The sequence below is a fragment of the Vanderwaltozyma polyspora genome, genomic scaffold (assembly GCF_000150035.1).
Source record: "Vanderwaltozyma polyspora DSM 70294 KpolScaffold1004 genomic scaffold, whole genome shotgun sequence".
Lineage (NCBI taxonomy): Eukaryota > Fungi > Ascomycota > Saccharomycetes > Saccharomycetales > Saccharomycetaceae > Vanderwaltozyma > Vanderwaltozyma polyspora.
Window position 1 is genome coordinate 28,385 of NW_001834672.1, and position 23,249 is coordinate 51,633.

Sequence of the window (23,249 nt, forward strand, 5' to 3'; positions counted from 1 at the left end):
TTCCCAGGTGGGTATTAAACGGGGTGTGAAATTCCATGTGTTTAGGGGGGTGTTAACTAAAATAAATATTGGGGATTTTGGGGGGGGGGTCCTTAGGGGGGTGTGAGGAACTGTAATAAAGTTTGCCCAAGCTTTTGGGGGTGCTTCAAGGGGGACAATTTGCCCACTGGGTTGGGTTTTGAGTGGTAGCAGCCGGGTTCTAAGTTTGTTTTTAGATTGGGATTGTTGGGAAGGCCAAGGGAAAAAAAAGTTTCATTCACGCGCCCTTTCTTATCTTAACCCCGAATGCCAAAACAGGTCCGGGCGGAGGATACACACGTTATTGCAGAAGGAAAGATACCTGTCAATGTGAGTTCGGGGGATTTAAGGGATTTGAATAGTCAAACAACTCCCGAAGATGTTTGCAACATTGAAAGTTCAACTATCTCTTTCGAGGCCATATTTAACAAGAAATGAGCTTCAACAGGCTTATAAAAATACGATACCCGATCGACGTTCATATATGCAGAGGAAACTTGTGATATTTAAATTTATGAGTGATATCTGTGTACAATTTCAATTCCCAAGAAAGACTTTGGAGACCGCATTTTATTATTATCAGAGATATTATGTCTTTAATAAATTTGAAACTGAAATGTGCCATACAGTGGCAACTACAGCACTTCTATTAAGTTGCAAACAAGTAGAGACATTTAAAAAGATTAATGAATTATGTATAGTTTCATTTAGACTACGAAATATTAATAATATTAATCAAGATATAATTGAAAATTTTAAGAAAAGAATATTCCAAGTTGAGCTGCGATTGTTAGAAGCATGCTGCTTTGACTATAGGGTAAATAATCGTATTCATATTGACGAATATATTGTTAAATTTGGCAAACATTTAGGTTTCACCTATGAATTATGCCATTTATCATGGGTTATATCTTATGACATTTTGAAAACAGATTTACTATTGATTTTACCTCAGCATACAATAGCTTTAGCGATTCTAAAAGTAGCATTTGAATTATTGAAATTAAAAGATTGGCCTGTAAATGATTATGAAAAGTTCAAAACAAATAATGACTCCATTAACGAAGCTTACTTCGGAGTGTTGAACTATTACATCAATGCATTTGATTCTTGTAATTTAAAGGATCATACATCTAGCAAATTCCCACCAGTTTCTTTGGAAGTGTTTATGCAATTAAAGGCAAATTCAAGTCCTGAAACTGGATTAAAAGACTTTACAATGAAAGAAACAGAAGAGGATAAATATTTAACTACAGCTCGTGATTTTACACAACGAGAGAGAAGATATGTTTTATCTTCAAAGTTTGTTAAAGAAGAAAACGCAATTATAAATGCAAAGAAACGTAAGTTAAAATAACTGAAGATGTGTGATTGTAATTTTATTTTTATGAATTTCCCCTCATCCCTCACATTGAACATAACATTTGTTAAGCTTATAAATGTGATTTGTACATTATTATAGATTTTAAGCTTTACAATTAAAATAGATTACAAGGATATTTTAAAAATTTATCAGTTAAAATTGCATATTCTCTTTGGAATCCCCATTCATATTTTCCCATTCAATAATCATCATTTTTAAGACTTCTATTTTATTAGTTGACAAGAACGATATATTTAATTATTTAGTGCTTATTTAGCAAATGCATGTATCTATTTTTCCTTAGCGGATCAGCCTCTATCAATTGCTCAATATACTCTGTTTTATTGGAAGTATTCGTTATTCCTAAAGACGTTTCTATATCTTCAATTACTATCAATATTTTTAAACACCAATTATTTTGAACTCCAGAGAATTCAACTTCATCCTCATTTATAGCAAGTATATTATTTTTCAAATCTTTAAGCATTTTCTGATATTCATCTCCAGATAAAGTCTTGGAAACAATTTCATTTTTTATAAACCATTTAATGTATAACCAAACAGATTGATCTTCAGCATCAGTAAACATCGCATTTGTAATATAAGATACTTCATCATTAATAAACTTCTTCTTATCCATTACCTCATCGGTACTAAACATTCTTGGCAATAATTTAGCTCTTTGATGCCAACTCGAAAAATTTGATATATTTTGATTAATATTCAAAGTGGTATATTCTAGTTCTGACTTATCCATACTTTTACCACTGATTTTTTCAATTTCATTAACAATTATTCTTCTATAATGCCATGCGTGATAATTTCTTGCATCCATTTCAAGCACTTTACTGGCAATAACTAATTCCCTTTGCCAAATCTTCAGTGGTGAATTGGGGTAATTATTAAGAATCCAAACTCTATGGTTCCAAATCCAATACACTTTTGGAAATACTTTCATTTGAGCCATGGTGAAATTCAATTCATCTTCCCACGATTCAATAGCTAGTCCATCTCTTAAAGAATTAATAATATCCCTCCTATAATTCCAAACAGAATTGAACTCAGGATTTATCTTCAGTACCTGGGTGGTCAAATCAAATGTCTCCAAAGTATATATCTCCTTACGTTTTTTATCTAAAACAGTTTTGGTAAGATCTCTATATTCACTGATCTTTTTTTGATCTTGTAACTTCTTCTGTTTAAGAAGTTCTTCAGTCCATTGTCTTCTTTTAATACCATGCTATAACAAAAACAACAACAATGTCGACAACATAAAACAGACTGATATCAGTCACGAATGACTACTTTTTACTGTCTGTCCATGAGTAGGCTCATTTATTATTACAATCGGTTAGTAAATATTATTTTGATCTCATTTATCTTAAAACCTGATAAAACGACTAGTTACATACCATTTTGGAAACTTCAAATTCCAATTAACCTTAACCACCTCAAACTAGATCCAACAACTACAGTGAGATTGATCTTTCACAAATCAACAAACTAAGCAACCTTCTTATGCTATACAAACTGGTTTCAGTTCTTAATAATTGATATACTTTTTTCAATACATTTAGTTCATGTAAATTTAAATCAATTAAAAACTGATATTGAACAATTTACGAGACAGACCAAAGGTAATACTCAACTAAAAGTGGATTGGAAAGCTATTAAGGATATCATTATGTCGAAATCAATTAGTTTAAAAGGTTCTACAAGAACTATCACTGAGTTTTTTGAGTATGGTATCAATTCTATCCTATGTCAGAGAGGGATCTATCCATCAGAGGATTTTGTAGTGGTTAAGAAATATGAATTATCATTGTTGAAGACCCAAGATGATGATTTAAAGCAATATATTCGACAGATTCTTTCTCAAGTTCACAGATGGTTACTTGGTGGGAAATGTAATAAAATAGTTTTATGCATTGTGGATCGAGATGAAGGAGATATAGTGGAAAGATGGTCGTTTGATATCGATCATTATCAAAAGGATGAAGGTAAAGAACATGAAGATGTGCCATTGCAAGAGACTCAGAAGCAGATACGTGCATTGATTAGACAGATTACGGCAAGTGTGACGTTTCTTCCAGAGTTGGAAGATGAAGGCAACTACACCTTTAATGTATTAGCTTATACCGATGCTGATGCAAAAGTGCCCTTAGAATGGGCAGATTCCGATAGTAAAGAGATTCCAGACGGGGAATCAGTACAGTTTAAGTCGTTTTCTACAAGTGATCACAGAGTGTCAGCGCAAGTAAGTTATAAATATTGATAGTTCCATAATTGCATCTTTGGGAATTGATTTCAAATTACTAATATGAGAAAACAAACAAAGCAACTAATAAACTGTTAAGAGAAATATATATATATATATATTATGCATTGGTTATATACACTCATGTACATACCTTAATCTATCCATTATATTATTTACCTTATATCAAATTGATCAGGATTTTATGTTTGAACTTGCGACAGTTCTTTTTGGCATTGTAATTTTTAATTCGTTTCTTATAAAATCAGTCCATGATAGATTTTGAATTCGTAATAGATTAACTTGAAATTGGGCAAACAATTCAGGTTGCCAGATAAAGATGAAATTATCATTAGTTTGAACTGGCTCAGACGAATCATCCTTTTCTAGATCTAAATTAAATACCGTCCAATGTTGTTGCCAGAAATTTAGATCCCACGAGGCTCCTTTTAATGCAAATAGAAAACTCCAGACTGCCGTATTTATATTATTACCTGTCAAAGTCTTGTAATTTTCATGATAGTCGTCTGGTGAATTTATTGGAGCCATAAGTAATTTAATAAATCTTGTCAATAAATTAATATTGTTATCTGAATGCTTTTTAACCCTGTTTAATGAGGTACTCTGTATTGAACTTTTAGACATCATGTCCAACATCAAGTTCATTGTATCTTTCATTTTCGAGACATCTAGTAGCAGTTGGTCACCTATAACAACAATTTTTTCTGCACTTAGCTTTCTTGTAGAGGTAGTTGACGCAAACGGCGGAACTGGTTGTAGTAATTTAATGATACAACCTACAAAATCATAGCTTACCAAATCAATAATCTTATCAAGGAAGTTCCAACTATAAACATCCCTGTTAAATTGAGTAACAATTGATTCGACTGATGATTTCTTGACACTTGAGCTAGTTAGAGTGGCTGAATCAGAAGCAAATGACAACACATTAGCTAATGTTATCATATATCTACTATAATCTTCAACTTCAATTCGAGACCAGTCGATATTATTAAACTCTCTCCATACATACGTCATATCTAGAGCAACAATCCTAGATAATAGGAAATTGTTTCCTCTAGCTAGAATATCCCCATATAAATCCTTAATTGGTATAAAAATTTTTGATATCCTTTCTGAATCTTTACTAAATTCTACCAATTTTTCCTCCAGTTGATTGATAGTAACAGAGCAGTAATCAGCAGTATTCACAAGTAAAACTGTATATTGAATAGCCTCGTCTTTATTTTTTATTTCAACATTTGGGGGAAGTAATAATGGTTTTAATATCTTTTCGTAATATTCATGTAGCCATTTCGAGAAGAAACTTGCCAAAGATTTCAATATGTTGTCATTTGTACCGCTGCCGGTTAATTCCATAGTTTGCGATAAGACTGAACGATACGTTCTAAATAAGTCTGCACTTGACGGTATCACCAATGAATCTGATGGGTTTTCTGGTAGTTTACTTTCACTCATGTATGCTAATATTTTATCCTTCATTGATTTTTCCTGGTGAGTAATCCATAAGGATAGATATGGTTCAAAAGTTTTGGAAAGTTTTTCATCTGTTATTTTTCTTGAGAATCTAACATCAATGTATTTTTCAAATTCCAAGGTTTCTTGAAGAGAATTCATAAATAAATCAACTGACGGAGATGTGCCAGATAGCTCTCTTTTTAATAATAATTGTAGATCTTTTCTAGTCATAGAATAGAACTTCGAGGTTAGTTTCTGTGGAATTTCCCAAGTGTCTGCAAAAAATGGAGAAAAATTTGAGTTGTAATTATTCAATATTTTCTTGAAGAAAATATAACGACGAGGTAAATTTTCTAAAGAGCCTGCTTCATCATCGATTTGAAAAATTTCTGTAATTTCATACAAGAGCTTGTTAATACAAAAATCTATCACCTGAGCTTTTGAACCATGATCTGATTCTAAGAGTTCACTAACACCAACTTTCAATTCCTTTTTCATTAAGCTATTTTCAGGAATTCTTCCAGATAGAATCTTTTTATAACTATTCATAATTTCATCTAAAACATTTGCTTTCAATCTTGCTATCGATGCCAATAATTTATTAATCTCATCAACGGATTTGTAAGAAGCAAATGTATTTTCTGACATCGAACACATAATTTTATAAGACGAAGAAAGTTCAATGAACGATTTCTTCCCTAATAATTTCTTACATTCTGTGTAACTATCTGTTAGAATTTGTAAATTTTGAAATAATGTCATTGATTGAGTGAGATTTTTCTTTGCGTAGTCCAAATGCGAGATCCCTTCAGTTAACCTAGATATATTATTTTGAGTAACTGAGGCAAATTTTTTAGTATCTTCAAAGTCTTTAAAGACATTCAAAAAATCAAAATCGTCAATGCCATCTTTCCCACTCAATCCATCCACTGATTTTTTACGCTCTTCATCTAATTCCAAGACCTCATTTTCCAAATTAATCCTATGGTTCTTAGTGGCTGCTATCAGATTATCAATGTCATCAAGGGATTCCTTATGAGCCAGGATAGTTGTGATATCTTCCAGGGGATCATACTCCAAAGATTTAGATATCATAGTCTAACAAAAAGTGGCTACTGAAAAAACCACTTCAATATATGTAGGCGAATGATACAAGTAAACAGATCACAATAGATTATCACCAAACACTAGTGATCCAAATAACAAACCAATTGTCTATGTTGAATAAAATGGTATTGTAAGACAGAGAAAGAATTTAAAATTACCTCTTGTAAAACCAGATTTTTCAATTGAAAATGCTTGTAAATTCCAAAAATAATGCAACAGCAGAGAATCAATTGAATCCTTCAAGTGCCAGGGTCCTATAGTAAACTATCCTCAATATCCTTCGTAGCCTGTTAAAAAATATAACTCAACCTTAACTTAATTTATAGTTTTAAAACATGTTATTGATAAATCTTGAGTATTATTGTCTATCTCTCTGAATTTATGTTTTATGATAAAATCCAGGGCTTTAAAAAAGGAGAGGACCAAAAAAAAACAAATGTGCTCCAGGGGAGGTTCGAACTCTCGACCTTCAGATTATGAGACTGACGCTCTTCCGACTGAGCTACTGAAGCTTATTAACCGTTGAGTCAGTTAAAGGTAGTAGCAATGTAGTGCTGGGATGAATAAAACGAACTTTCTTTTAAAATTGCTCCAATATCCTTTCCATTTAATTGCAAATGCATCTTGAATATGTTAGCATTATTACCCTTTCCCGTTAGTTGTGGATTCTTTAAAAAAAATAAAAATAAAAATATAAATGGAAATGACAATACAATTAATTGCCTCCAGTTATTAGTTTGTTATTAGTTTGTTATTAGTTTGATACATTTGTGAAATATCTACATGTCTACCTGTATTTCCCAAATTAAATTTCCACTGTGCTACCAGTAGTGCATCGGTATTGTTGGTTATTCATCTTCCCAAAGCATTCCAACGTTAGATTGGCCAAACAGCTTTTCACCATAATGAAAATCTTCAAAACGAACAGAAAAGACCCAACTAAAAACTTTATTATAAAGCCCATAGTTGAAGGTAATACCCAAATCAATCTTCAAATGTACCACAACTGGATCCTCTACCTAACGTAATCTTCCATTCCTTCGTTAGCTAGGAAGTACAACAAAATCACCATGATTGTTGCATTCTTATATAAACCTGACCACAGGAAATCGACTGGAACTGCAATAACCCACCAATAACAACGTTAGACAACCAATTCTATCAACTGAGAGGTCTATTAAGCCTATTTATTTGTTTATTTATTTATTGTTTGTTTGTTGTCGTATTGCCAATGTTATTATTTACATTTCTATACAGTTTCGCGTATGCTTTCAATCAGATCAATTATCACCAAATTTAACAGAGGAAACAACCCATAAATTGAACATATTTATAGAAGATATGATACAATTGGTGGACGATTTGGTCATCAATTTGTGAATTATATAGATATAAAAGGCTCTCTATCGATTTCGTTGATTACCTTTAGGGGAAGGTTCTTATTTATAGAGGTAGTTGCACTTTCTACACTGAGTTAAGCAATGAGCAAAAGAGTATGTTAAAAAAATTATATGATTTTAAATGCTTCGTGTTATTCAAAACTGATAAAAAGACAGATTACTAACTGATGTGTTCATGTTCTTCTTTTTTGATCTTAATCTTTGATAGGAAAATTCTGCTGATGAGTTTAGTGTCTCTAAAAGACAACATATCCAAGATGATATTAAGTCTGGAAAACACCCACTTGCCACTTTAATGAGTTTGATTCCTGGGAAAGAACAGAAGATAGATATTCCTGAGCAAGATGAAGTATCCATTGGCAGAAGTAGGTCCTGTGATGTTACTTTGAATGAATTGGATATATCTACAAGGCACTGTAAACTTTTTTTAGTGGAGATGGATGTTGGACATGGTAAAAGCAAGTTGTTGAATATTGTAGACAAGAGTAGGAATGGTACTTTTATTAATGGCAATCGATTAGTAAGGAAGGATTATATGCTAAAAAACGGTGATAGGATAGTATTTGGTAAGACTTGTTCTTTTTTGTTTAAATATCAGAGTTACAGCGACGGTGATAATATAGAATTAGAAAAATCCAATGAGGATGCATTTAAGAAGCCGCTATTTGGGTTCACCAGTAGCCAGAGCATGATCCGTAAACATTTGCAAAAGGCCAGACAAGAATCTGTTTTTGATAAATATATAATCGGTAAAGAATTGGGATCAGGGCATTATGCAATTGTTAAAGAGGGAAGAAATAAGAAAACAGGACAATCAGTAGCAATCAAGATATTCCATCCTCAATTAAATGATGATCAGAAGAAGAACCACCAATTTAGAGAAGAAACTGATATCCTTATGAGAGTTCACCATCCAAATATTGTCAACCTTTTGGATAGTTATGTAGAACCACTGAGTAAGTCTCAAATACAGAAATATCTGGTATTAGATAAGATAGATGATGGTGAATTATTTGATAGAATTGTTCGAAAAACTTCGCTTTCTCAGAATGAAACAAAAGCACTGTTTAAACAAATATTATCTGGTATACAGTATTTACATGGGCAAAATATTATTCACAGAGATATCAAACCTGAAAACATTTTATTAAATATTACCAGAAGAACTTCAAATGATCAAATTAAAACTGGACCATGGGACGAAGATGAGATTGATATCCAAGTGAAGATTGCAGACTTTGGTTTAGCTAAATTTACAGGGGAATTACAATTTACTAACACATTATGTGGTACTCCGTCATATGTTGCACCTGAGGTATTACGAAAAACCGGTTACACTTCAAAAGTAGATATATGGAGTACTGGCGTATTATTATATGTATGTTTGTGTGGTTTCCCTCCATTTAGTGATCAATTGGGCCCGCCAACTTTGAAAGAACAAATTTTACAAGGAAAATTTGCTTTCTTCTCACCATACTGGGATGAAATCAATGATTCAGTACTGCATCTAATATCTAACCTACTGGTAGTAAATCCTGCTCAGAGATATAGTATTGAAGATATGATAAATCATGAATGGTTCAATGACATTAAGAGCAATTCTGTGTCTGTAGTGATGGAACGTTTAAAAATAACTGACTCTAAAATGCCAAAAACATATTCAGAACTTTCGTGTTTATAAAAGATTTGAATAAAAGATAATTATTAAAAAATATCCTTCATTAACGATACGTTACATACCGAGAATGCCTAATAATAATATATATATATGCATAAATAGATCTTTATTTTCAATATAATGTATCAATGTTCTATAAATAATTTACCACTTACTCAATTGTTCAACCTTTTCTTGTAGTTCCTTCTTCACTTTAACACGCATGTAAAAAATGTCACAGTTCTTATTAGAACATAAAACCTCATTATGCAAACTTCCAGAACAACGTTGACATTGGGTCCATAGTCTAGCGAATTTTTGTTCTAATTCTCTCACATCATAAAGAGTCTTAATATACAGTTCACTTGATCTTGATTTACAATTATGACATAAAGGTCCTTCACCAGATTTCAAAGGACCTTTACAACCTTTACAAGACTCAACTTTTTTAATAAAACCCATCAAACCACCTTTCATACTCCCAGTGTTAATCTTTATAGATTTTACAACAAACATAGAATTGGCACCCTTTTCACCAATAATTGGTGCAATAATACTGATAATTGGATTTTGTAACTGATTTGTTAAGTAATACTTAGAATCTAATTGAAGATTATGTTCCAAGACATAAAGTGGATCTTCTGCTCTATTGTACAATTTATCGTTACCACCCATAATGACATAATCAACACGGTCACCAGTATTAGGACCAGAACCTTCTCTTTTTCTGATACGTTCAGCTAATATGGCGTGTGGTTGTGGATTTGTATAATTAGGGGCCAGTGTTTTAGAAATAATCAGTTGAGAAATATCAACCTTATTATGCAGTAAATTATCAATAATCTGCTTAACATATGCTAAAGCATTGTCAACATCTCTATCAATTAAAATTTTCTTCAGCACCTTATTCATAACAATGGAAACTAATGGACAGGAATCACGACGGACAGAAGCTAGACCCTTTTGATCCAATTTATCGTATTTTTCAGTCCTCGTCCAATAAAGGCCTGCATATCTTTTCTTGTTAATCAATAAATAAGGGAAATAAGCCTTTTCAAATTCCAAATTAATAGGATCTTTAAATAGACCTGAAACAAATGCAGCTGCTTCAGTACCTAATTCCATGGATTCTTTTAAATCGGAAGTACCAAATTTAACCATTACAGAATCTGTATCACCATATACAACTACCGCATCATGCTTGTAACCATTAGATATTCTATATTTTTCTTCCACAGCGTTCTTAGTTGTCATGATCATATCACGACCAAAGGCTGTGACAGATGAAGAAATTGCCAAACAAGGCAGTTTACCTACAGTTGCACCAGTAAAACCATAAACAGAATTGGCTGAGATCTTTAATGCCAATTGCCTACCATTAAGAACGTTTTTCTTGAACGGATCTGTTTCATTCTTTAAATCTTTCTTAGCTCTTTTTCTTGCATCAATAAGTTCACGAAGAATGATTGGTAAAATACCATGCCTTAACTTTGTTGATACAAAATAATCACCATTAGGTGTGATGATATAATCTTCATCCTTCTTCAAGTTTAATCTTTGAACCGTTTCTTTGTTACATAAAGTAGTGTAACATAAATTATGGGCCATCATAATACTTGGATATAAAGAATTGAAATCTAATGTTGCGATCGGAATGTCATAGTAACCACGGATAGGTTCAATGACTGTCGCACCTTCATATTGTTGATCCGTTCCCTGTGAAGCCATATTTGGAATCACTGTATCGATTTCAATACATTTCCTAAATAATTGAGAGACGACCTTAATTTGTTGACCACGTGAAAGTAAGTATGAAAATGGCACACCTGTTACACGAGACATTTCAGTATAATTAACTAAAGCCATCAAATTTTCCAATAATCTAAGCGGCAGATATGCATCCTTCAAACAATATACAGCCAATCTTCTTCTTGTTTCACTATCACCATTTTGCAAGTCAGTAATAATACTGTGATGAACATCTTCCTTTTGTTCACCCAAAAAATGTGCTGACACAGCATTTAAAGTGTATGATCTTAGTTTATACTCACGTTGAATGAACTGCAATAAATCTAATTGTAGACGACCATCAATATTGACTACCTTAGATGTTCTGGTACCATATGCTTTAGATGAGAAACTAGATTCTTTAACTTCTTGCTTTACATTAAACAATCTACCAAAGTATGGGAAGTTATCTATCTTTAAAGCCTTCGCACGATCAATCAAGTACGGTAAATCGAAATTTGCACTGTTATAACCTATGATTAGATCAGGATCAACTTTTACTATGAACTCACGCCATTTGCTTAACATTTCCTTTTCTGTTTCATGTGAGAATATATGAGAACCAGTAATCGGAGAACAGGTATCTACTGTGAACACGTTACGAATAAATGGCTTCTTGGCGCCAGCAATACTGACAACATTTGCAATTTGAATAACAGAGTCGTGTTCAGGTTCAGGGAAAACACCCACTCTACCAGCACATTCAATATCAAATGATAATATACGTAATGGTGCAGAGTGCGACCAATTATTTTCTGGTGCATGGGAAATTAAATCTTTATAGTTTATTTTGACCTCTAATTGACATGTTGAAACCTTGTCTTTTTCTGGAATCATTTTATATTTTTGTTTTGGTAGAGTGATCCATGACATACCCACTATACCACAATCTATCATTAATCTTAAAGTATAAGCAATATTATCATATGATGTTGTACCATTGGAAAACCAAGATTTATAAGAAAAATGACCCTTTTCGAAACCAGTTCTGACCTTATTAATCATGTTTGGAGTTTTCAAATATACTTTCCAAAACGGTAGCTTACTATCACCGGAGTAACCCCAAATGGATTGCTTTTCAACTATTTCAATAGAATCTACACAATTATCCAATTGTTCATTAATATGCTTGACAAAACCCAGTAGGTCTTCATTGGATGGTGATTCTGCAGACATTGGAGCTGGGACATATAAGTAATGTTTAAATCCTGTTACATTACATAGAACAGAATGACCATTATCAGTTACACCAAAAAATCTAACAACATATGAGGTACTTCCATCTTTAGAGCCTGGTAGCAAACTATCTTCACAATCTAGTTGTTGAAACGAAATATCATGAGTTTCAGGAGAAAATTCTGGATCTAATGGTTTTCTTGGATAAGATTCTGTACTTTGTTCATCGAGCTCAGCAATTTCATGCTCCATTTGAGATAATTCTTGTTCAAAAGTTGAAACCATTTGAGTTCCATGAATATCTGAACCTTTTGCTTTATAACCATGTTCCTTAAATTTTCGAAATGAATCAGTTGGAATGATTTCTATAGTCGATACCGGTTCACTTCCCACACCATGATCCTTTGATTGCAATCTTACTTTCTTATCAATAGTACCATCTTGAAGTTCACTACTTTCATCCTCACCAGGACGTTTTAGACCAATAGACATTTTGACAACCTACTCTGTAATCCCTGGTATTTCTTAGAATAAAAAGAAACTGGCAATATAAACTATTGTTAGTTAAGTACCTAAGTTGATTATATTCAAATATCTGATATACCTTCACCAGGATTAGACAAGAATAAGTATCTTTTAAACCTATAACTCCAGCGTGAAAAACGCCAAATTATTTAAATCATCTCTTAATTTTAAATTAAAATATCCTTACGCGTCAGATGTCTCATCACGTGAGTAGATTCTTGCTAAATATATTAAAGATTCAATGGTTACCACTGAACCAATATATTACGAATCAGATGAACTAAATATCATAAATCTTTAGAAGTAGTTGTTATTAATGTATGAGGTCATTAAATTCAAAAAGTTATGCAATATGCTATATATGCTATATATCTATTTCTTTTTCTTTTCTTGTAAAGCAGATAGGCAACTTTAAAAGAATACCTTTTAATTTATAACACATCAAGTGATTAAATGATGTAAAACCATTTAGTTAATCTGTCTTTACCTTTATTTATGAGGGGAGAATTTTTATAAAAAAGTGTGTATCATTTCATAAATGCAACGAATGTTAATTGGGAATATGCTATATTAATCATCATTTTCCACAGAACATGGAGAATATACAACCTGTGTGATGAATTTACCACCATATCTCACTGTGCATGCAACGGCAATTACCGAGTCTTGGATATTATGAGTTAACAAATGCTTGATATTAACATGTGGAACTATGTGATTCACGACATTAATTTCTTCTTGCATAACATCATCCACTCCAACAATATTTCTATGCTGTTCTAATGCTTTATTCATGTAATCTGTATTTAAGTAAATTGGTAGGTCTGTAATTGGGTATTTAGCTAAAAATATCTTCTCCAGTTCATCAGTGTTTAGTCCTTTGCCAGTATTTTTACTCAATTTTTCAAATAAATCTCTTTGACTGCAACCAATCACATCATTAAAGATCGAATTACCACCTGTTCCTAGATATAAAGGTGGTTTGGTTATATCTTCATCGTCAGTCGTAGTTTCTGTGGCCTTTGCAGTAGTTAGATCCAGATCCACTGCTTTATAGATTTCTGGAATTTCAGTCGTATAATCATATTTAGGCTCTGGTACTGCTGTTGAGAATTCTAAATCAAAATTAGTTGATTTGACATCAGGAGATTTTTCACGTAGTGGCAAAGGACTTGACCTATTAATGCCTGCAAAATCAGAATATGGAGTAGTTGGTCTACTAGCATGGAATGAGAAGGATGACAATTGTGAAGATACCGAGGGGATACCCAATGTATTTGGTATTGGTTGAAGGATACCTCCAGATATTTCATTTTTAACATAATCATTATCTCTAAATGGTTCAATACTTTCATAACCTCTTGGTACTTCAAACCAGTTAACAATGTTACCTAAATTATCTGTAGCCGTTGGTAAATAGTCAGAATGACGTAGGGAACCATTTACATTAAACTGTAGCTTATAAATACCTGGGGGTAGGAAAAGATACTTTGTGACCCATTCTGAAGTATCTGGATAATAGACCATTCTAGCGCTATCGCTATTTTCCGAGTCCAAATCATTCATGCAAATAACTGACAAAATTTCATTACTGACTATGGATATATTTGCATTTTCTATGTCATCGATTAGATCTCTCCATTTCAAAAATACACGAACATTTTCTGATCCTAGATCTAATGAAAATGTTGATGAAAATGCTGATGAATTTCTATATGATATTTGTTTTGATGCAAGTGAAGAAAACTGAGTTCTATTTACAATATTGCTAGTTTTCTTATCTGAAAAATGATAACCCTCTGTACCGCTACAATGTTGCTTACCATCGTAATGTACATTTCCATCATTTGAGTCGTTAAAAGTTGGTGAGATTGAATTTTCAAACTTTGGATATTTATGGTGGTTCAAGTTAAAATTTTTATTATTGATATTATTATCAATATAATCATTATTGCTTGTAATTAACCCATTAAGAAGAGATTGATTCCAGACCATATCCTCATCAGCTGAATAATTGTTACTATTACCATTATTGTTATAGTTGACATTCAAGTTATTGGGTTGAATTTCATTTTGAAAGTTTGATTCATTCTTGTTATTCCTTTCATTATATTCTAGATTAATCAAAATTGGATTTCTAAGATCTTTTTTATTGCTATTATCTTGAGGGATATCAATTGAGACAGATTTTTGTCTTTCAAAAGATCTAGTACTTGGAGAGTGTAATTCAGATGGGACTTCTGACGAAGGTTGAGAGTCATAGAGTGGAACACCACTACTGCTTTCGTATAAATTTTGCTTTAAAGCTAAGATGCTAGGTCTATGTTCATGATTTATCACGATATCTTTCTTGCTTGCAAGATTTTGATGAGGATGATGTTGTTCATCCAACCTTATTACCTTTTCAGTAGATTGTTCAACAGTAGCAGTTGAAGGACCCAAAGAGAAAAACGAAGGTGTATAAGCACTGTCAGTATTTGAAGATAGAGAACTTGAAGAATACTCATTGCTTGAATTTCTAGTGAAATCAACACGATTTTTTACATGGTTGACAGTATTTGGGTGTCTACCCATCGAATAGTCCTTTTTAAACAGTGATTCTTTAACATTTGTATTGCTACTGTTAATAGTGGTTAGATTATTTCTTGCAGCTAGTTCAGAATAAATCTTATTTCTGTTTGAATTATTTCTACTGGTGAATAATTCAGATCTAATACTACCTTGTCTCTGTTTGAACAGAGCATCGTCATTTAATGAATTTGATCCTAGGACATTGCTATTATCACCATCACTAATGTAATTGGTATGTCTGGCACCAATAGAAAGATGATTTCCCATTTCAATCAATACATTCAAATCCACCTTACCAACCCCTATTGGTTTATTGAAACTCCAAAGTATATATATATATATCTATATATAGAAGATATAGATAGACAGAGATGCAATATCAAAGTTATGAAACAGTAACCAGATCAAATATTCTCAAATAAGTGCGTGATGCGTGTGACCTGTAATAAACAAGTCCACATTATAATCGAACCTATCTTTAAATATAGATATTCAAAGTATCGACAACCTCATCATTATAAGCATCATTAAAGGTAGGTTATATAGATAGATGTGTCAGTAATCTATATAAGCAACAAGAAGGTGGGGGAAGAAAATTTTTTTTTTGATCCAGCATTAGAAGTAGTTTAATCCAATCCAGACCAAACCCACCTCAGTTCTCAGAATCCTTCTCTATAATGCAATGAATATGAGCCACTGCTATTGCAACAACAACAAGAACAACAATAACAACGAGGACAACTACGATAAAAAGCCTACAAGAATAAGAGGATATACATTAAACCTAGTGATGGAGTAAGTGAATGATGATGTATGATGGACGATAGATGATGAATGATATTTTGCAATGGGATTGATTATAAATATTAACGTAAAGACGAATTCTTGCTGTGCCTGCAACGAACAACTATAAAAACAACTCAAATGAATGAATGAATATATGAACAAATTACAGAGATACAAGGCTATAAAGTCCTATATAGATGATAAGAATGCCCCTTAGATGCATCAAAAAACAAATAGACAAATTTGTTCACCTCAAACCTGGTCATAGAAAACATCCACGTAACAGATATTTTTATTCCAGCTTCTACAATAACTGTTTGCTAGAGTATCAGAACCATAAGAATACATAAAAGAACCTCTAGCTAGCCCCTGTCTGACGAGAGATCAAGCCTTTCTATAACGCTTCTAAGTGGACTCGACTGGATGGAAGCAAGAACTTCCAGCAACCACACAGAACTCAAGAACTATTCCCAGTAGATGGAGGATGGATGAATCTTTTGTTCTTTCTTGCTTGGTCTTGGTCTTGTTCTTGCAATTACAATTGCACTTGCACTTGCACTTGGTGCGACTGATAGTAGTTAAGAGAACCATTCGACTGGAACCAGATAAGGTACCTAAAGAGATGCAGAAGTGACCTAAGGTTGCAATTGCTGTTAACTATGGGAAAGTGTGAGAGAAGAAAGAGGGAAGAAAGAGGGAATCTGGAAAAATTTGTCATAGGACAAATTTGCCTGTCAAGTGTAATTTGTCCTTGCTCTCTCTCTGGACTGAATGAAAAATTTTCTGCTTCTTCCATCCAAGACAGACAGAAAGAAACTATTAGTTCTAAGTCCAATTGCCCCTTACTCATCCAGCCTCCAAGTGTGCCTTAGGTGGTGGGGTGAACTTAAACTTAAAGGTCTACCTTACTCTGTTCTGGCTCTTGCTGGCCAGGCGTGTCTTACCCAAGAGTGGTAGGGAGTTCCATGGCACACTGGGCTGGACCCTGGCAAGAAACAGCTAAGCTTCATTACAAATTCACTGATGAATAAATAGAACTATAATAGTACAAATCTCTTTATTCATGTATGTGATGAAAAAATTGTAGATCTAATGATTTAAGCAACGCAATTATAAACTCAAATCAACATCGTCAATCAATCAACTAGCTTTATATACATATATATTTATATATAAATATATACAAACAAACACACATACATTCACATATATTCTAAATGTCTTTTTGTTGTTAGTACCAAAAAAAAGTCTCTCTTGTTTTATAAAATTCATTACTCATTCCAGGAATAATTTATGAGACCAATAATAACGTCAAGTCTCTCATAAATTAATATATGTTGTTTTAAACCAACTAATCGGTACCCTTCTTTATTATTTTCACATTTCTGTGTTTCTGGTATCCTGGTTGTCTCAGTTTGTTTAACGTTTACACGTTTTTGCCTATGCCATATGCTTTGCTAAAACTTTGTGCACGTCCTTGGATGCAACAACAACACCTTTATCTGAACATTTGGCACTGAACATCAACTCTTCACATAACCCATCGATATCGAGATCTGTATATCTTGGATTAGTAGTTATACGATCCCAAATCTCCGAACATCTCATTAATTGTGAATCTGTGGATGGCACCACTACATCTTCATCCAATTCATCATCTGGTTCTTGCACCAACACTGTCAGAGGATGTAAGCTCGCTGAATTTACATTGTTGTTATGAAGATGTGGCACGCTGTTGCTGTAATGTGGGGAAGGTTCTTCTGAAATTAACCTTTTAATCGCATCCTCTGAGTTGAATTCGACGTTTTGTAATGGCGATTCATCCATGAATTGCATCTCTGCAGTGCTAATATCTCTGAAGAGTACGTTATTATTATTATTATTATTATTATTTCTGTTACTGTTACTGTTATTTGGGAAAGCCAACGAGGCATCAATTAACGGGAAACTGTTGTCAGGAGAATCCATGTAGTTATTATCTGAAAAGAAGATGAGAGGAGGGAATTCAGATTTCATCGATTGATTATTGTAATTGTGATTTTTAGTAGTGGTAGTATTGTTGTGATCGTTGTTATGGTGGTGACGAGTATTGAAATATGTTGAACTATTGTCATCTGAGAAGCGAGAAGAAGAAAGTGATGGGGAAGCCAGGACACTATTCACATCGCTGAACTCAGATTTCAATTTTATCTTTTCATCATAGGTCTTTTTAATAATTTTTTTACGATTTTCGAAGTTATTATTCATTTTTGCACAGAAAGTAGACACTTGTTCGTCGAATTGGTTATTAAAGTTGAAATCATTTGAGAAAAGCCCACTATCTGAGGCATTTGGTAAGTTATTGCTTGCTGTTGGAGATAAAGACATTATTGAGGAGGAGTTTGGAGAATTGCTTAAATTTATATGACCTAAATTTAAATTGAATTTCGATATATCATTTAGAGGGGATTGGTCAGAATCCAATGATGTGATACTATCATGTCTGAGATCTCTTGTATTTTCTCTTGAGTTTGATACTAATTTTAAAATCTTTGAATCGGATGTAGTTTCTGATCTATATTTCTTCAATTCATTGACTAGAGTTAAGACCTGAGACCTGAGGAATTCCGTTTCGACTTCATTTTTCTGATGTATATTTTCCAATGAATTTACTTTATTCTCCAGTTCTTTCATTTTCTTCTCTTTTCTTTCCCTGAAGGCTCGTTGAGCAGCTCTATTCTGAGCAGTCCTTCTTATTCTTGCCTCTGCATCTATATCATTTTTCCTAATCTTGTTACTTGTAGAGAGATTGAGGTAATTCTTCCTACTATCAATGCTGCTGCTTTCAGTCAAAAAATCCATAAAGTCGATATCATTATTAGCATCCATGATGATGAAGATGATGATGATGAGCTGTGTGAAAATGCCAACAAAGTATATTTTTTTATCCAAATATCAATGGGATAGACAAGCAAATGAAGATAGTAAATATAGCATACAGTGTATACCAATATACAATACAAATTTGAAGTACGTTATAGAAACAATGGATCTGAAGAAGGTGATGTGTATAAAAAACCAAACTGTTAAATAAATATTGAACTAGTTCAGTCAATAATCTACAATCCATAATCTACAATCCATAATCTATAATCTATAATTCATAATTCATAATTCATAATTAATAATGGATAGTGAATATATTACAAAATATTGCAATACGGAAGGTCCAGCTAGCCATTGGGGCCAGGGGAGAAGGGAACAGGGAGGAAGGAGACGGAAGAGAGAGAGAAAGAAAGAGAGAGAGAGAAGGAGCTTGCCGTAAGAATGTATATCCAACAAGAGAGACCAGAAGACAACAAGATGGGATAAGTACTGCCATATTGGGTAGATTTAAAGTTGGGACTGAATCCAAGACAGTTTAGTTTACACGGACAGATACGTGACCAGATTACTCGTTTTAGTTGATGGTAGAGCACATGACACTCACACTTTCACTTACAAACATACAACGCATTGCAAGATCTATAAATCCCAATGGGCTGTTGGTTTTGAGCTATCTCACTCTTTTTATTTAACTTTGTTCTAATCGAATGGAAGGATGCCTTCTCTCTTGGTCTCTTGGTCTCTTGGTCTCTTGCTGTCTTCCAGAGATACAAACTGCTTTCGAACTGGTTTCCCATCTCTCTCGTATACGTCCCCCATCCACTTTCGAACGCCGTCTCGTTTGCGTTCTCTTTTTTCTTGTCAGTGCAGTGCATTGGGATGAAAAAAAAATTTTTCACTATGAGAGAAGTTAAGCAAGGCACTGTCTTGCTCATCATGGTGGTGATGACAGTGTTGTTTGTTACTTGCAGCAGTTATCTGGTTTCAGTTTGGTTCAGTTTGGTTCAATTTAATGTAGGTTAACTCAATATTTGTTTATTTCACTTTATTTCACTTCACTTCACTTCTTCTATTCAATCGCATCACTTCAGTTTGGGTTTCCTCATCGATGAGCTCTCTTGGTTCCGAACAATTGCATCAGTTTCTCTCGTATCTTTTGCTTCTCTCTGCCTCGCTTTGGTGCTCCTATATGCTTCAGAAATACTATTTATTATCTACACACTTAATGCCCTCTCTATCAATTCATTGTCCCGTCACTATACCTCTCTCTCTGTGATTCTTAGTGATCGATTGGTGTTCTTGATAATAAATTTTTTTTTCACTCTCTCTCTCTATTACGATTCTTGTCTGCCTGTGTGTGTATGTCTCTCTCTCTTCCATCTGCCCACTGTTTAACTAGTTTCGAAATTTTGTATCAAGATTCTCTAAACGCAATTATCATATTCATCCATATCATAATATAAATATATATATATATATTTATATGTATGTCAATTGATTCATTCTTACTGCTGCTATCGTGATTCATATATTCTTGTATACTTTTTTTCTTTGGTTCTTGGCTTCTCTTTTACCTCTCATACCCAGTTTGACACACATTTCAACAATTTCACTTAAACTCAATACCTATATTCAACTATGAGTTCCAAAATTAATGAAAGTGATTCTGCTGAATTGAGGAAAAGACAAGCTCAATTCACAAAAGAATTGCACGGTGATGACATTGGTAGCAAGACTGGTATTTCTGCTTTAATATCAAAGAACAGATCTGCTCAAAAGGAAGCCGTTGCTAAATATTTGAAACATTGGGATGGTAGAACAGACGAAACCTCTGAAGAAAAACGTTTGGAAGATTACAATGAATCAACTCATTCTTATTACAACGTCGTAACTGATTTCTATGAATACGGTTGGGGTTCTTCTTTCCATTTCTCTAGATTTTACAAAGGTGAAACTTTTGCTTCTGCTGTTGCAAGACACGAACATTATTTAGCTTACATGGCTGGTATTGAAAAAGGTGATCTTGTATTGGATGTAGGTTGTGGTGTCGGTGGTCCAGCAAGAGAAATTGCAAGATTCACCGGTTGTAACGTCATTGGTTTAAATAATAATGATTACCAAATCGCCAAGGCAAACTATTATTCAAAGAAATATAACTTACAAGATCAATTGGATTTTGTTAAAGGTGATTTTATGAATATGGATTTTGAACCAAACACTTTTGATAAAGTTTATGCTATCGAAGCTACTTGCCATGCTCCAAAATTGGAAGGTGTCTATGGTGAAATTTTTAAAGTTTTGAAACCAGGTGGTGTTTTCGCCGTTTACGAATGGGTCATGACTGATAAATATGATGCATCTAACCCAGAACATAGAAAAATTGCTTATGAAATTGAATTAGGTGACGGTATCCCAAAGATGTTTGAATGTCAAGTAGCAAGAGATGCTTTGAAAAACGTCGGTTTTGATATCATTGTCGATGAAGATTTGGCTGATCAGGATGATGAAGTTCCTTGGTATTACCCATTGACTGGTGACTGGAGATACGTCCAAACTCTATCTGATATTGGTACTTTCTTCAGAACTTCTCACATTGGTAGAAAATTCACTAATATAATGGTTTCTACCATGGAAAGAATCGGTTTAGCTCCAGAAGGTTCTTCTAAAGTCGTTACCGCCTTGGAAGAAGCTGCTGTTGGTTTAGTTGCTGGTGGTGAATCTAAGTTATTCACTCCAATGATGTTATTCGTTGCAAGAAAGCCATTAGTCGAAGAACCAAAGTCTTCCAAGAAATAATCGTAATCCGTAAAATGAAATAACTACCATATTATACTGGCTTGTTTTTTATTTTTCATTACAGATACTACGAACTAATTATTATTATTTATATCCAACCATTTGTTTGATATCGCTAATCTCATTCAACCTCAATGACATTTTTCATAAACTATTCTTCAGCTCTTAAATTTGTTTTACTTCCATTTCATTTATATAGATCGATGTTGTAGTAACATAATCCATTCTGTATACTAATGTATAGTTAATGAACATGAAACCAAATAATATAAGATAAAATAAGGATACAATAAAGTAGAATACTATTATACACAATTGGTCTTGACAGTAATAAATGAGTGAATGGGCTAAAAATTGACTAGAAACGTTCACCTTTAAACGTGGGAAGATGGTATTTTTTTTTTGATCGAACTGTTGTGGTTAGTTATCTTAACAAGAACGTGTAATCCTCAAACAATTACAGTAAAGGAGAGCGATTAAAATGAAGCTCAGTTAATTTATGAGGCAGGTAGAGTCATTGTTCAATATCAAGCCACATGCAAGGAGACACATATAAATGTAATTTCACAATTAAGGGATTAGGAACCTCTAGTTATGCAAGCAAACCTCAAACCTTTACATAATTAAAATGTATATAGTATTGCTTATTTTAAGGCGTAAGGCTAAAGAGAGCTAGCCCAATCATAAATTCTCGAAATATTGTAAATTTGAATATATTGACCATATTGTTTATACATTACTATATAATATGCTTCAGAGCATGTGCAATGCTATGGATAGAGAATATATTGGCCGATGTGTCTCTTTAGTCTACATAACCAATAAATTTTAGTTCCCTTTGATAAATTTTTTTTAAAACAACTAAAGATATCTTCTAATGGTTGCATATACCGTAACCATAACAAAAGCTTTACATAAACTAATTAGTCTGTTTCGAAAACTGAAGAGGATGGAAAGTAGAGAAGAGAGAATCTTTCGGTCGGTTACTTCAGGATCATGTCCATAAAGACAAATCGGTACAAGACTAGAGGGATTGAAAAGTTTTTTCAGTCTTTTCTGCTAACGTCGGTTGGCTGGTTGCATCTGTTCCCATCTGTACCAACCAGCCAGCAACAACCGCAATAGCAACAGCAACATGACCAACACGTTTAGCCAGATGGGGAAGATAGTTATAGTTATAGTTGTTGCAGTTGCAGTTGCAGTTGCAGTAGCAGTAGCAGTACGAAGAGTACAACTTAAAAATATGACATGGGTTTACTGAAATTAATATTGATTGCTCTTTTCCCACTCATTCATTACAAGAGGTTAACCCAACTACTCATTTCTCTTGTTCTTGTATAGCAGTAAGAACAAAGACAGAGAAGTACGGAACCAGTGTTCCTCTTAAAGTTAATACACTTCATTTCATTCTTTCTGGAATATACTACACTATACCTACAGCATTATAAGATGATATAACAA

The 23,249-nt window shown here is 33.3% G+C and overlaps 9 protein-coding genes and 1 non-coding gene across 10 annotated transcripts; 4 read left to right on the plus strand and 6 right to left on the minus strand.

The window, feature by feature from the left end:
* Window positions 1-397: 397 nt before the first annotated feature.
* CTK2 (Ctk2p) lies at window positions 398-1,375 on the plus strand (the record flags this gene model as incomplete). Its single annotated transcript, XM_001645449.1, has 1 exon — window positions 398-1,375. The coding sequence occupies one exon, from the start codon at window positions 398-400 to the stop codon at window positions 1,373-1,375; it is 978 nt and encodes a 325-aa protein (XP_001645499.1).
* A 268-nt stretch (window positions 1,376-1,643) lies between these two features.
* Window positions 1,644-2,796, minus strand: BET4 (Rab geranylgeranyltransferase BET4; the record flags this gene model as incomplete). The annotated part of the gene is made up of 2 exons (XM_001645450.1): window positions 1,644-2,621; window positions 2,794-2,796. The coding sequence occupies 2 exons, from the start codon at window positions 2,794-2,796 to the stop codon at window positions 1,644-1,646; spliced, it is 981 nt and encodes a 326-aa protein (XP_001645500.1).
* A 269-nt stretch (window positions 2,797-3,065) lies between these two features.
* MAD2 (spindle checkpoint protein MAD2) lies at window positions 3,066-3,656 on the plus strand (the record flags this gene model as incomplete). The annotated part of the gene is made up of 1 exon (XM_001645451.1): window positions 3,066-3,656. The coding sequence occupies one exon, from the start codon at window positions 3,066-3,068 to the stop codon at window positions 3,654-3,656; it is 591 nt and encodes a 196-aa protein (XP_001645501.1).
* Window positions 3,657-3,833: 177 nt separating this feature from the next.
* VPS53 (Vps53p) lies at window positions 3,834-6,212 on the minus strand (the record flags this gene model as incomplete). The annotated part of the gene is made up of 1 exon (XM_001645452.1): window positions 3,834-6,212. The coding sequence occupies one exon, from the start codon at window positions 6,210-6,212 to the stop codon at window positions 3,834-3,836; it is 2,379 nt and encodes a 792-aa protein (XP_001645502.1).
* A 451-nt stretch (window positions 6,213-6,663) lies between these two features.
* On the minus strand, window positions 6,664-6,736 carry Kpol_1004trna2. The gene has a single exon. It is a non-coding gene; the product is annotated as a tRNA-Met (tRNA).
* Window positions 6,737-7,705: 969 nt separating this feature from the next.
* DUN1 (serine/threonine protein kinase DUN1) lies at window positions 7,706-9,305 on the plus strand (the record flags this gene model as incomplete). The annotated part of the gene is made up of 2 exons (XM_001645453.1): window positions 7,706-7,717; window positions 7,833-9,305. The coding sequence occupies 2 exons, from the start codon at window positions 7,706-7,708 to the stop codon at window positions 9,303-9,305; spliced, it is 1,485 nt and encodes a 494-aa protein (XP_001645503.1).
* Window positions 9,306-9,446: 141 nt separating this feature from the next.
* Window positions 9,447-12,737, minus strand: POL3 (DNA-directed DNA polymerase delta POL3; the record flags this gene model as incomplete). The annotated part of the gene is made up of 1 exon (XM_001645454.1): window positions 9,447-12,737. One exon carries the CDS (start codon window positions 12,735-12,737, stop codon window positions 9,447-9,449), a length of 3,291 nt encoding a protein of 1,096 aa, XP_001645504.1.
* Window positions 12,738-13,340: 603 nt separating this feature from the next.
* SIP1 (Sip1p) lies at window positions 13,341-15,608 on the minus strand (the record flags this gene model as incomplete). Its single annotated transcript, XM_001645455.1, has 1 exon — window positions 13,341-15,608. The coding sequence occupies one exon, from the start codon at window positions 15,606-15,608 to the stop codon at window positions 13,341-13,343; it is 2,268 nt and encodes a 755-aa protein (XP_001645505.1).
* A 1,959-nt stretch (window positions 15,609-17,567) lies between these two features.
* Window positions 17,568-18,995, minus strand: Kpol_1004p22 (uncharacterized protein; the record flags this gene model as incomplete). The annotated part of the gene is made up of 1 exon (XM_001645456.1): window positions 17,568-18,995. The coding sequence occupies one exon, from the start codon at window positions 18,993-18,995 to the stop codon at window positions 17,568-17,570; it is 1,428 nt and encodes a 475-aa protein (XP_001645506.1).
* A 1,635-nt stretch (window positions 18,996-20,630) lies between these two features.
* ERG6 (sterol 24-C-methyltransferase) lies at window positions 20,631-21,788 on the plus strand (the record flags this gene model as incomplete). The annotated part of the gene is made up of 1 exon (XM_001645457.1): window positions 20,631-21,788. The coding sequence occupies one exon, from the start codon at window positions 20,631-20,633 to the stop codon at window positions 21,786-21,788; it is 1,158 nt and encodes a 385-aa protein (XP_001645507.1).
* Window positions 21,789-23,249: the final 1,461 nt, after the last annotated feature.